At 32.4% G+C, this 13,341-nt stretch overlaps 1 protein-coding gene across 10 annotated transcripts in view; it reads right to left on the bottom strand.

Moving 5' to 3' along the window:
* The window catches only part of LOC115218071 (zwei Ig domain protein zig-8), a 547,852-nt gene that overhangs the window by 278,285 nt on the left and 256,226 nt on the right, over window positions 1-13,341 (bottom strand). For 9 of the 10 annotated variants that reach the window (XM_036508049.1, XM_036508046.1, XM_036508050.1 and 6 more), the window contains 2 exons: window positions 7,657-7,686; window positions 1,830-2,123 (listed from right to left, as the gene is read on the bottom strand). In XM_036508049.1, coding sequence (XP_036363942.1) covers window positions 1,830-2,123; window positions 7,657-7,686 — 324 coding nt within the window. The remainder of the gene's footprint in view (window positions 1-1,829; window positions 2,124-7,656; window positions 7,687-13,341) is intronic. The other variant, XM_036508047.1, reaches the window with a different exon arrangement.

Below are 13,341 nucleotides of genomic sequence, written 5' to 3'. Positions count from 1 at the left end.
TTGTCAGAACATTTTTGTGGCACAAACAGAAAGTAGAGTCAGTTAAAACAACATCAGTATATGTTTGGTTCTTATATTTTAGGCTTCCAAATTCAAAGTTAACCTTAAAGAAATTTGATCACATAGAGTTGCGAAACAGAATCAAACATCACTTTATGGCAATTCCAAAATGTGACTGCTTCAAACAATATAGGATTAATAATAATAGTTCATCAGAAGCAGTATGCACACAAAGATGACTAAATATCAGTAGAGGTGCCAAGACATTTTGAGGAAGTAGGCACCAGTTGATTATATTGACCCCAGTGTTCAGCTGGTACTTAATTTATCAAAGGATGACAGGTAAAATCAACCACAACAGAATTTGATCTGAGAATGTAAAGATGGATGAAATACCACCCAGCATGCTAATGATTCTACCAGCTCACCACCTTAAAAAAAAAAAATAATAATAATAATAATAATTATTATTATTATTATTATTATTATTATTATGCTTTCAAATTTTGGTACAAGGCCAGCAGTTTTTGATGGGAAGACAGCAAACTGAATACCCTAGTACTCAAATGATACTTAATTTATGAACCCTCATAGGATAAAAGGTAAAAATCAATCACAGTGGAATTTGAATTCAGAATGTGAAGAAGGACAAAATGCTGCTTTTTGTCCAGCATGATAACAATTCTGCCAGTTCACAACAACAACAACAACAATAATAGTAATAATAATGATAACAACAACAACAATGATAATTTCTTGTTGAGGCATGAAGGCTGAGATTTTCATTACAGACACATACTTTTCTCAAGGTAATCATGATAATCACAGCACCAACAAAAATTATATATAACAAAAATGAAATTAATAATAATAATAATAATAATAATAATAATAATAACAACAACAATGATAATAATAATAATAATAACAGCAACATCAAGAATATTTATAATGATGAAAGCAATATTGATGACATTGATAACTGCAACAACAATAACGACATCAATATCAGCAATGATGATAAAGAACAAAAATAAAATTGGAAAATAAGAATAACACTAAAAACAATGACATGAAGATAAAAAAGCAACAACAGCAATAATAATAATAATAATGATAATAAAATTAATGATGATTTCTGGCATCATAATCATTATTAATGACAATAATAATAATCTTCACCTGAATATTAATATATATATAAAGCAAAGAAAAAAAAAAGAAAAGTAATGAAGCAAAACAAATAAATAAAGCAAAAGGTGTGAAAAGAAAGAAAAGATAACATTATTAAAAGCTCTTCCTCATCCTCATCAACCAACTTCTAATCATCATCATTTTTATTTTCAAACTAAGAAATGAAAATATCTATTATATTAATTACAAATAATGATTAAAAAAACACAAAGCTGAACAAAATAAAATGAAATATACTCAAAATAAAAATACATGGAAAAAAATCAATTAAACATAATTAAAGAACATATATATACTTAAACTTTAGCACACTGCATTCTCTCCAGCACCGTTTACCCCTGCCCTGTTAATACAGGGGAGAAAACTCATATGGTGACATGACGCACCTACAGTGTGCTAAAGGCTAAAGAAAGAAAGATACATAAAAGAAAAATTTAAAACAAATAAAAAATATATGCAAAAAATGCACCCTCCATTTCATGATGTCCACCACCACCCTGCTGTCTTGTCAGTACCAATGAATAAATAAATAAATAAGTAAATAAATATATAAATAAATTAAAGCCATTCTGAAAATCTTTTAATAATAATAATAATGATGAAGAAAATAGTTAAAAATATAAGGAAAGACTTACCATTGAGTACATGCACTTTGATGCTAGTTATCTCCAGATTCGAACTACGACATACATATTCACCAGCATCGGACATTTTACTGTGAGTTATATTCAGAACACTGCTCAGTGTGTTTGCGTGAGGAAAGTGGCGTTTATCGATTTTGATCTTTTTCGCAGAATCGGCATTAATTTTGTTGCCATCTTTGAACCAGTCGAGATCCAGTGGAGGATATTCTGAGCCAGTTGTATTGCATACAAGTTTGATGGGATCTCCTTTCTCGATGTATGATTTACCAGAAACCTGGATGCCTACAACAAGATGCAATAACAAAGATGATAATAGTAATAATAATAAAAGTAAAAATAATAATAATAATAATGACCTCAAATTTTAGCACAAGGCTAGCAATTTCAGGGGAGGGATAAGTAAAATTACATCAACCTCAGTGTTCAACTGGCATTTATTTTATCGACCCTGAAAGGATGACAGGTAAAGTTAACTGCAGCAGAATTTGAACTCAGAACAAGACAGATGAAATACTACTAAGTATTTTGCCCAACATACTAGCAATTTAGCTAGCTTGTCACCTGAATAACAATCATTTCAAATTTTGGTGCAAGGCTAGCAATTTCAGAGGAGGGATAAGTAAAATTACATCAACCTCAGTGTTCAACTGGCACTTACTTTATCAACCCCAAAGGGATGAAAGGCAGTCAACTTTGGTGGAATTTGAACTCAAAATGTGAAGATGGTTGAAATGCCACTGAGCATTTTGGCCAGCCAACTTGCTATCTTAGTAATAATAATAATAATAATAATAATAATAATAATCATAAATAATGATAATAATAATAATAATAATAATAATAATAATAATAATAATATTAGCGATTGGGAGGCAGTTGCCGGCAACCGTGGAGAATGGCGATGTACAGTAAAAGAGGGAATACAAAGGAGTGACAGAGAGAGAGAGGAGAAATGGAAAGAAAGGAAGAGACGTAAACAAGAGACTATGGCACTACAACCAGCCAGGAACAGTCTTCGCTACATTTGCGGTACCTGCCAGAGGGAGTGTTTGTCCAGGATAGGACTACACAGCCACAGCAGGAAATGTATCAGAACATGAAATATAAAAGCCGGACTAGACTACTTCATGCACAACTCCATTGTCTCCCGAGACAGAAAGGATGCCAATACCAATACAATACCAATAATAATAATAATAATATAGGAAAATACAGGCTAATTAATCAGATATCATTGTGAAAAATTATTCTGAAAAGACTTGTCTTTGAGAAACTGAGCAAATCTAACAACCTGAATATTGAAATGTAAAAGAATGTGGCATTTCAAATCAACATTACCCATTGCTATTAAGGCAATTGGAATGACATCAAGAGTAGCAACAAATATACAAGCCAATCCCTGGCAGTCCCACAAGTGACCCCTGTATTTGGTTGGTACTTTAGTCTGTCAACCCTAAAAGTATGAAAGACAAAGTTAACCTTGGTGGGATTTAAACTCAGAAACATTAGGGACCAGTAGAAATACTGCAAGGCATTTTTCTGAAGTATGAGGATTCGGCCAATACACTGTCTTATGGTAATAATAATAGTAATAATATGAAACAGTAGGAGAATTCGAGAACAGAAGGAAGAATGGCAGAAACAGCTGGAAAGAATAAGAATCACAGAGCCAATTATTACAACAGATTATGTTAGAAGTGGAGAACACTGGTTGAGGCTCACAAATGAAAACCTGATGAGAAACTGAATTGCTAATTTTAACCACTCAGGAACAAACCAATAGAATAAACTTAATAACAACAAAACTTGATAAAACTCAGTCAGAGAGCAAATACAGAATCTGTGAAAAAGAGATGAAAGTATTAACCATCTTTTTCGTGAATGCAGTAAGCTATTACTAAATGAATATATGCTCAGGCAAGCAGGACTATGTTGGTAAAAGTGTGCATCAGAATGCTAACATATGTGGGTTCAAAAGGACAGAAAAGTGGCATGAGCACAAACCAGAGGCTGTAATGGTGAATAACAATTACAGTCTCCTGAAATAAGAAGACAAAAAAAATAAATAATAATAATAATAACTACAACAACAACAGTGGCTGTGAGGTAAGTAGCTTGCTTACCAACCGCATGGTTCTGGGTTCAGTCCCACCGCGTGGCACCTTGGGCTGACCAAAGCCTTGTGAGTGGATTTGGTAGACGGAAACTGAAAGAATCCCATCGTATATATGTGTGTGTGTATGTTTGTGTGTCTGTGTTTGTCCCCCAACATCGCTTGACAACCAATGCTGGTGTGCTTTAGGTCCCTGTAACTTAGAATAAGTACTAGGCTTACAAAGAATAAGTCCTGGGATCGATTTCTTCAACTAAAAGCCATGCTACAGCATGGCTACAGTCAAATGACTGAAACAAGTAAAAGAGAGAGTTAAAAGAGAAACTCTAAAATCATAGATTTTGCAATACTATATTATACAGAGTGGATACGAAAGAAATTGAAAAACTTAGAAATATCAGAACCTAACCAGAGATTATGGAAGACAAAAATAACAATTGTACCTGCGATAGTTGGTACACTTGGCACAACACCCAAACTGCTTCCTAAGAGACTGAAAGAAATTGCAATTGAGACTAGTATTGACAACCTACAGAAAAATACCAGTATTCTGCAAATATGTTAAGAAAGATTCTTGAGATGTGAGAATACTTGTCACCAAATCCCCAGACAACATCCCTACTAACTAAAGCAGCTTTATAATGATAAAAATAATCCTTTCTACAATAGGCACAAGGTCTGAAATTTGGTGGAAGGGAGCCAGTTGATTAGGTCAACCGCAGTATGTAATTGGTACTTAATTTATTGACTCCAAAAGGATGAAAGGCAAAGTTGACCTCAGCAGAATTTGAACTCAGAATGTAAAGATGGGCAAAATGCCATTAAGCATTATGCCCAGCATGCTAACAATTCTACCAGTTTGCCACCTGAATAATAATAATAATATAATAATAATAATAATAATAATAATAATAATAATAATAATAATAATGAAAATAATAATAATAATAATCCTTTCTATTATAGGCACAAAACCTGAAATATTTGGGGAGGCAGCTAGTTGATTACATCAACCCCAGTACTTCAATGCTACTTATTTTATCATTCCCAAAAGGATGGAAAGCAAAGTCAACTTTGGCAGAATTTGAACTTGAAATGTAAAGCCAGAAGAAATGCTGGAAAGCACTTTTTCTGGCATGATAATAATAATAATGATAATGATGATGATAATAATAATAATAATAATGATAATAATAATAATAATGATAATGATGATGATAATAATAATAATAATAATGATAATAATAATAATAATGATAATAATAATAATAATAATAATAATTATAATAATAATGGTAAAGTGTCTATCTGTAGGTTGTATACAATCTGGTTAGAATATGTAATGAGGACAACACTAAAAATGATGCAGTCCCTTTAGATGAAGATTGCAATTTTTAGATAAACAGATGCTCTCCTTGTCTCTGTTTATCTACGTCCATTTATTTACTTTCCTGTCTCCCAGTAGTTTGAACAAACAAAATATTTGACAAGAGGTCTATATTGTCTTGTACTGCATTAACTGATATGTTGCATGGTATTACCTAATAATTTTCACCACCGCTTACAGCCAGTTTTGTACCACCACCCCCAGTTTGACCTCTATGGCACCAACAACACTATCATTTGGGGACCTGCTGCTACTTGCACAAGTGTCAGACTTAAACAGGGTCACTGCTCATCTGGTTATCCAAATGGCAGGATCTACATAGACAAACATTTCTTTGAGAGAATACTTCTAAAGATAGGCCTTTGCGTCTGAAATATATAAAGATTTTTCAACTTCCCTCTCTGGATTGTTAGAAGCTTTCCTTTTTTCTTTTATTATTTTATCACCACATATTTTAGGGTGTAAATAGGCCCTTGCATGTAACAGGGACTACTTCTAGAAATTTTTAATGAATGGACATGAGATATGGATTGAAGTCCTCCCAATAAAGCCAAGGAGTTGAAAAAGAGATCATACTATATCCAATTTGGCATGTCTTACTGCAAAAACAGAAGCAACAAAATGATATACTTTTTTTCTTCTTTTATCTTTTATTTGTTTTTGTCACTAGACTGTAGCCATGCTGGGGCACCACCTTCAAGAATTTTAGTTGAATGAATCGATCCCAGTACTTTCTTCTTTTACTCAACAAGTCTCTTTCACCAAACTGCTAAGTTACAGGGACATAAACACACCAACAGAAGTTGGTGGTGGGGGACAAACACAGACACAAACACACACACACACATATATGACAGGCTTCTTTTAGTTTCTGTCTACTACATCCACCCATAGGCTTTGGTAAGGCTGAGGCTATAGTAAAAGACACCTGCCCAAGGTGCCACACAGTGGGACTGAAACCAGAACCATGTGCTTAGGGAGCAAGCTTCTTGTCACATAGCTATTCTTGTGCCTATATATATATATATATATATATATATATATATATATATATATATATATACATTTCAAATATAAAGAATATCTACATTCATTAAACCTACAATTTGAGCTTCTCTGTGAAATATAAACATTGATTTATTACCATGGGAGTTTATCTCTTACTCAACAGAAATTGTGTGAGATCATTCTGAGGCTAACTAGTTGTCTTGGATGTTCTTCAGACTCAATACTACTTTTTGCATTTTGTACATGGAAAAATTAAAATTGCATAGTAAATCTGTTTTTCATGCCAAAGTTAAAATTGTTTATTTTTAAACAAGATTTCATTCACATTTCATAGTATCATAAGATGCTGTTACCAATGTATGTATGTATTGATATGTATCTGAATGTGTGTGTGTGTGTGTGTGTGTGTGTGTGTGTGCATGTGCGTGTGTGTGTGTGTGTGTGTTATGTTTATGCATTTGTAGTACAAGATTCTTCATGTGAAAATGCATGTTGAAACAGATATTGTTATACTTGGAAATGGTCATTTTTTTTGCCAATTTAAGACCTGCACTATTTATTTGATCCTCACTTTAGTTTTTATTCTTATTAGTTTTAGTTTATTTGTCTGTCTAAGTTCATTTGTCAGAGGTATAAACTCAAGTAATATGACTAAAAACTACAGACCAAATAAATGGAGCATGGTCTTAACTGGCAAAAGAGAAAAAAAATTATCATCCCCATGGATATCAATGTGTGTGTGTATACATGCACATATACCCACACACCATTTATCAATTGCTTTATGTCTTCTAACCTAGCAGTTTGCAAAAGAGACTGCTACAATAAGTACTAAGCTTTAAAATATGATAAATAAGAACTTGGGTTGATTTGTGTGACTATAAACCCTTGAAGGCAGTGTGCCAGCATGGCTGCAGTCCAATGACTGAAACAAGTAAAAGATGAAGGATAAAAAATTCATTCATACATTCATTCATGCTTTCATACATATATACATACATACATACATACATACATACATACATACATACACACATGAGGGGTGCTGCAAAGTTCCTGGTTTTAGATAAAAGAAAATACAGGAGAGTCAGATAATTATGATTTTATTCAACATATTCTCCTAGATTCACACACCTATTGCAATGGTTCTTCAGTTTTTCAAACCAGGCCTTTTGCAATACCCTTAATACTAAGATATTTTCAGCAGCCCCACATATATATACACGCAAAGACATGCACATATATTCACACACACACGCTCTCTCTCTCTCTCACATACACTCACCATACACGTTTTAATGTGTACTTACTTGGTTTAGTTTTTTCCCTCACTGGGTTATCTGTAAAAGAAAGCAAAATAATGGAGCTCTGTGAGAAGGAGTAGAAGGAAAAGAAGAAAAAGACAAAGTAACTGAATTAAACATTGGCATAAAATCACAGTCACATAAAATAGCTGAAGGGGAATAATTGATACAAAAACAGAAATAATTGATAAAAATGGCAAAATGTTTTGGCCCAAAGGATTTCAGATGGACAAAATATGTAGAAAATGGTTTCTATAATTCAAAGAATCAAAGTACATGGCATTATTTAACTCTTTCGTTCTTTTTCTTTTTTCTTTTGCTGCTGAACCATTATTGTTTTAAAGGTTAAATGTAAATGTAATTCAATTTTCTTTGTTGATTTAGGCATGCACATAACCATATTATGTATATACATACATACATATATAAATATATGTATATACACACAAATATATAAATATATATATACACACACAAATATATAAATATATATACACAAATATATATATATATATATATATATATATATATATATGCACAAATATATACATAAATATATATACAAAAATAAATATACATATATAAATATATATATATGCACAAATATATAAATATATATATACACAAATATATAAATATATATATATATACACACACAAATATATATATATATAAATATTAATTTTAAATAAAAATGTACTCTAACCGGTAAATTAGCTGCTGAAATTTATTAACTGCACAGTTATTTCTGGCTTCAGCATGCCAAAGTGAAGACATTTGAAAAATACAAGTATATATATATATATTATATATATATATATATATATACATATATATATATATATAATATATATATACATATATATATACATATATACATATATATATATATATATATACTTGACTTCAGTAAAGCATTCGACAGGGTTGACCATAATATCTTACTCTCAAAATTGGCAAATGTTGGAATCTGTGAAAATCTTCTACACTGCATTGAGTATTTTCTGGCGAATAGAACACAACATGTTGTGGTCGATAGAGTCCACTCAAGCCCAGCAAATGTCACCCGTGATGTCTCTCATGGAACTGTCTTGGTCCTGCTCCTCTTTATAATCTATATAAACGACCTTTCTAGTGTCATAAAACACTGCAAAGTGAAAATATTTGCTGATGACACTAAGCTCCAGAAAATCATCAATGAAGAAGACCGAACTAAACTTCTGTCTATATGCAGTGAGTCAATGAGCATACAAAAACAAAATGCAACTAAACGAGGGAAAATATGAGCTGATCCATTTTGGAAGAAAGGCTATACTAAAACAGCCATACACTCTTCCTTCAGGGGAACCGCTCACAGCAACTGATATGAGAGACCTATGAGTAATTGTTGATAACAACCTCAGTTGGAGTGCCTACATCAACAATAAGGTGGATATAGCTTGTAGGATGAGCTCCTGGATCCTAAGAACCTCCCAGTTCAGAGAACAAGGTGTCATCATTCCATTTTTCTTCTCCTTTGTACAGCCACACCTTGAATACTGCTTCCCTTGGTGGTCTCCCCATAAAAAAAAAAACATCTCGAAAATTGAATCACCCCAGAGGGCATTCACTAAACGAATTAAGGGCATGACTGATCTTGATTACTGGGACCACCTTAAAGCCTTGAAACTACTCTCTCAGCGCCACCATGAATGGTATATGATTTGCACAATGTGGAGAATATACTGCCAGCATTGCCCAAACAACCTAAACATCAGCTTCAAGGTTCATCCAAGGTTGGGACCACGAGCCATATATCCCCTGCCCAATTCAGGATCACAACATATAGGTACACTGCGACACAATTTCTTTTCCTCAATGGGCCATGCCCTGTTTAACATATTTAACATTGTCCCAAAACTGATCAAAGAGGAAAAGGATCCCATCACCTTTAAATGGAGTCTGGATAAATTTCTTCAAGGAATACCAGATAAGCCACCTATATCTGGATACAACTCACTCAATAAGAACTCACTACTTGAATTGACCATGATACCACAAAACTTGACTTAAAAAGGATTTACATAATCTTATCAGGTGGTGCTATTAAGTTAGACATGGCCTAGACCAATCTTTGGTCGAAACATATCTAAGTTTATCTAGGTTTATATAAACTTACTTGGAAATAGATGACTGGCATTCAATGAAAAAATATAAATACTATATGTATGTATGTGTGTGTATGTATATATATATATATATATATATATATATATGCATATATTAGTACAGGACGTCACCAATAGTAAACAACATGAAATATGAAAACAAATGAGTTAAATACGCAAACAAGGAGAGGGAAAAATGGAAAACAGGACAAGTAACACAAAGAACGACCCTTCATCAGTTGTCAGCAGTCTATCTACTCCTCATTTCGAGCAATGAACCCTATATGTGTGTGTGTGTATATATATATATATATAATCATCATCGTTTAACATCCACTTGACTATACTAGCATGGGTCAGATGGAATTTGTTTCAGCAGATTTTTTCAGCCTGATGTGCTTCCTGTCACCAACCTTTATGTCTATCCAGATATGTCTTTACAAAAGATTGGGGAAGGACACCACATACATGGTGGTGCCACTCATTTACAACTATCATGATATAACAGTTATACACAAGCATAGACATATACAGATATTTATATATATATATATAATTATAGTAGTAACAATAACAATCCTTGGAAGAACCATTATATTGGCACAGCTCAGAACAACCAAAAACAAACTGGTATTGCCAATTGGCATCATTAAGCTGTAGCCAGCACAATAAAATAGAAGATTTTATATGCATATTCTAAACGTTTCCTGTATAGGAACTTAAAGGATATATAACTATATATATATATATATATATATATATATATATATATAGTTATATATCTATTGGGTTTCTTTCAGTTGCTATCTAACAAGTATACTCGCAGTGCTGAAAGCCATAAGCCTTGCCAGTTCATTCAGGGTTGCCCCTCTCAGGTACATTTGATCAACAAGAGTCAGCAAACTTGAAACATTGATGTCTCAGATTCCCAAGAGAGGGCAAAACTGAACAAACGGAGTGTTTTCACACCTTTTTACCATAAGAGAGAATTTTTCTCTATGGTAACTGCAATGTATTTGCTTTTGGCAGTTGAAATATGTGACAAACATATTTCAACTAACCTAAATTGTGATTATACATAAACACTGCTTAGCGCATTTACTCCAATATATATAAATATGTATGTGTATATACACACACAGACACTGATATGCAAAAATTAGACACACATACACCTGCATGTCCATATATTTATATACGTCTGTGATCAAATGAACAAGTCAGCAAATGTATTACCAAAGACAAAAGTTTTAAAAATGAATAACAGTGTAATGAATAAATGGTGCAAAGTTCATTACAGGAGCAGAACAAAAGTATAAGAAATATATATATATATACATATATAACAATATATGTAAGAATTTGGGACAATACTTCCTCTGTTCATGAGTGATAATACTGTAAATGCAATACTTAGAAATGGTAACAGTTTATGCCTTGTTATGATGTGTAGCCTACATTGACATGTACATGTTGATGCAAGAAGGGTTGTCGAGTCAGAACTGGAGCCAGATGCAATTATTGGATTAGTTGAGTCAGAATCAGAACATTTTTACTGACTCTGACTCAATTTAAGATAAAAATATAAAGCATGAAGATTTCAGATTCTACAGATATTATTTTGAGTATTTTCTCTGCTAAAAATAATCAAATCAGATTTAAAGGTTTCTATGGGAGTGGATCAGGTAGAACCAATTCTGTTTCAACAAAAAAAAAAAGAGAGAAAAAATGAAAATAAGATGTTAGTAAATTCTGGATCTGGATTTTTTTTTTTATCTAACCCCTACTGTATAGATAGAGTGTTTCTGTAATAAATTTTGTAGCGATAAACTTTTCAATGTTTTACACTATAATTTTTTTAATGTCCTTGAGTGTAATCTTTCATAATACATTCACTTAAATTTTATATTCCAACATTGCTTTAATCTCAAAAAGGAAGGGTTATGATCTAATTGAGTTTATTTCTTTTAAAAATGGCCATTTGTTTAAGTGGCTTTAAGTGTTCAATATTTTTTGTTTTAACTTTGATGTACTTTAGATTTTTGAAACAGTGAAGAAAAATGTTCTTGATTGTATTTTGCAGTGTTTTTAAAACTTATTTCTTTTATATCACTTTACTTTATTGTCATTTAATGAAAACAGCCTCTTATAATTTTGTAGGGTTTGCCTTGCACTTAATTGTTTGTAATGACTTTAATAAATAAAATATAAAGGCCACAACTGTATAGCCATAACCTTTACATATAGTCTTGATAGTCTGTAATGCTAAACAGTAGCCAGATCGTTCATATAGGTCATTTATGTAGTGCATTTTTAATAAACATAAGAAATATGTAATTAGTTTAACTACAAATAGAGGAGTTGGACTTGGAGTCAATCATACTGCAAATAGAAGGGTCAGAGTCAGATCCTCAGCCCTGAATGCGATGTTAAATGAATTCATATTTGATTGCATGGCAGCTTATAAAGACACTGTGTAGCTATAGCCTCAAGTAGGGTTTCTACTGTGATGTCATGTTCAGCCCTTTAGCATTTAAACCACCCATATCAGTCCCAAATATTCTATTTGTTTTATATTCAAACCAGCCACATTTAGCCTCACACACCTACCCTGCAATATCATTCTGAAAATAAACCATCACAGTATCAAAATTTTAAAGTTATGAGATAATGCATGATTAATTCAAAGCAGAGTGAATGAATAATTATTACATGTGACAGAGTAATTTGAATATTAAAGAGGTAAAGATCACAACAGTTTGCTTCATTGTATTGTAAGAGGACATTGCACCTCTCCTCCAACTTCTACCCTCACAAATACTCAACCCTCAAAAAACTGAGGCCCACCTGACCTACACTCTAGCCATACTCAAGTGAACTAGCCAACCACTTTATACTGGACAACAAAACCCTAATCTTACCACATGGTCCTGCAGCATCTGTAGATACATTTCCCCCAAATAAATTCTGTCTGATCCATGCAGCACAGAAAAAGTGGATGCTTAAAAAGAAACATTGATGATGATGATGATGATCCAGGGGTTACCTGCTCTGGGTAACATGGTAAGACCACTTACATTAAAGTAGTCAAAGGATAAATACTAAGTGTGAACATGTATTAAAACAGTGAATCTACTAAAAGGCATTTTACTGAACTCACTGTTTTAATAAAAGATACATATATATACATACATATATACACACACATATATACACGTGTGTGTAGTTATGTAGATATATAAGTGTATCTGTATTTATGTATATATACTATAAGGTTTTCCATTAGGCCAAATAAATAAATACAGCATATTTCACTGTAAATTCTTCTTATGTTATGCAGTCGAGATATTCTCTGACTATTAATACATAACTTATTATTTCTCCCCTTGTATTGTTACATCAGAATTCCCAGTATTTAGGCCAGTTATTTGCTTTTAATCAGTGTACAGTTGAATGAATGCTTGGAGGAATTATATTTGACTTGGCTACAGAATGGAATTGCAACCAAACCAAATAATAATAATAATAATAATAATAATAGTAA

Source organism: Octopus sinensis, linkage group LG12 (genome assembly GCF_006345805.1).
Source record: "Octopus sinensis linkage group LG12, ASM634580v1, whole genome shotgun sequence".
In the NCBI taxonomy this organism is placed as follows: Eukaryota; Metazoa; Mollusca; class Cephalopoda; order Octopoda; family Octopodidae; genus Octopus; species Octopus sinensis.
The sequence above is the reverse complement of the archived record's forward strand: the minus strand, read 5'-3'. Positions and strand labels throughout refer to the sequence as shown.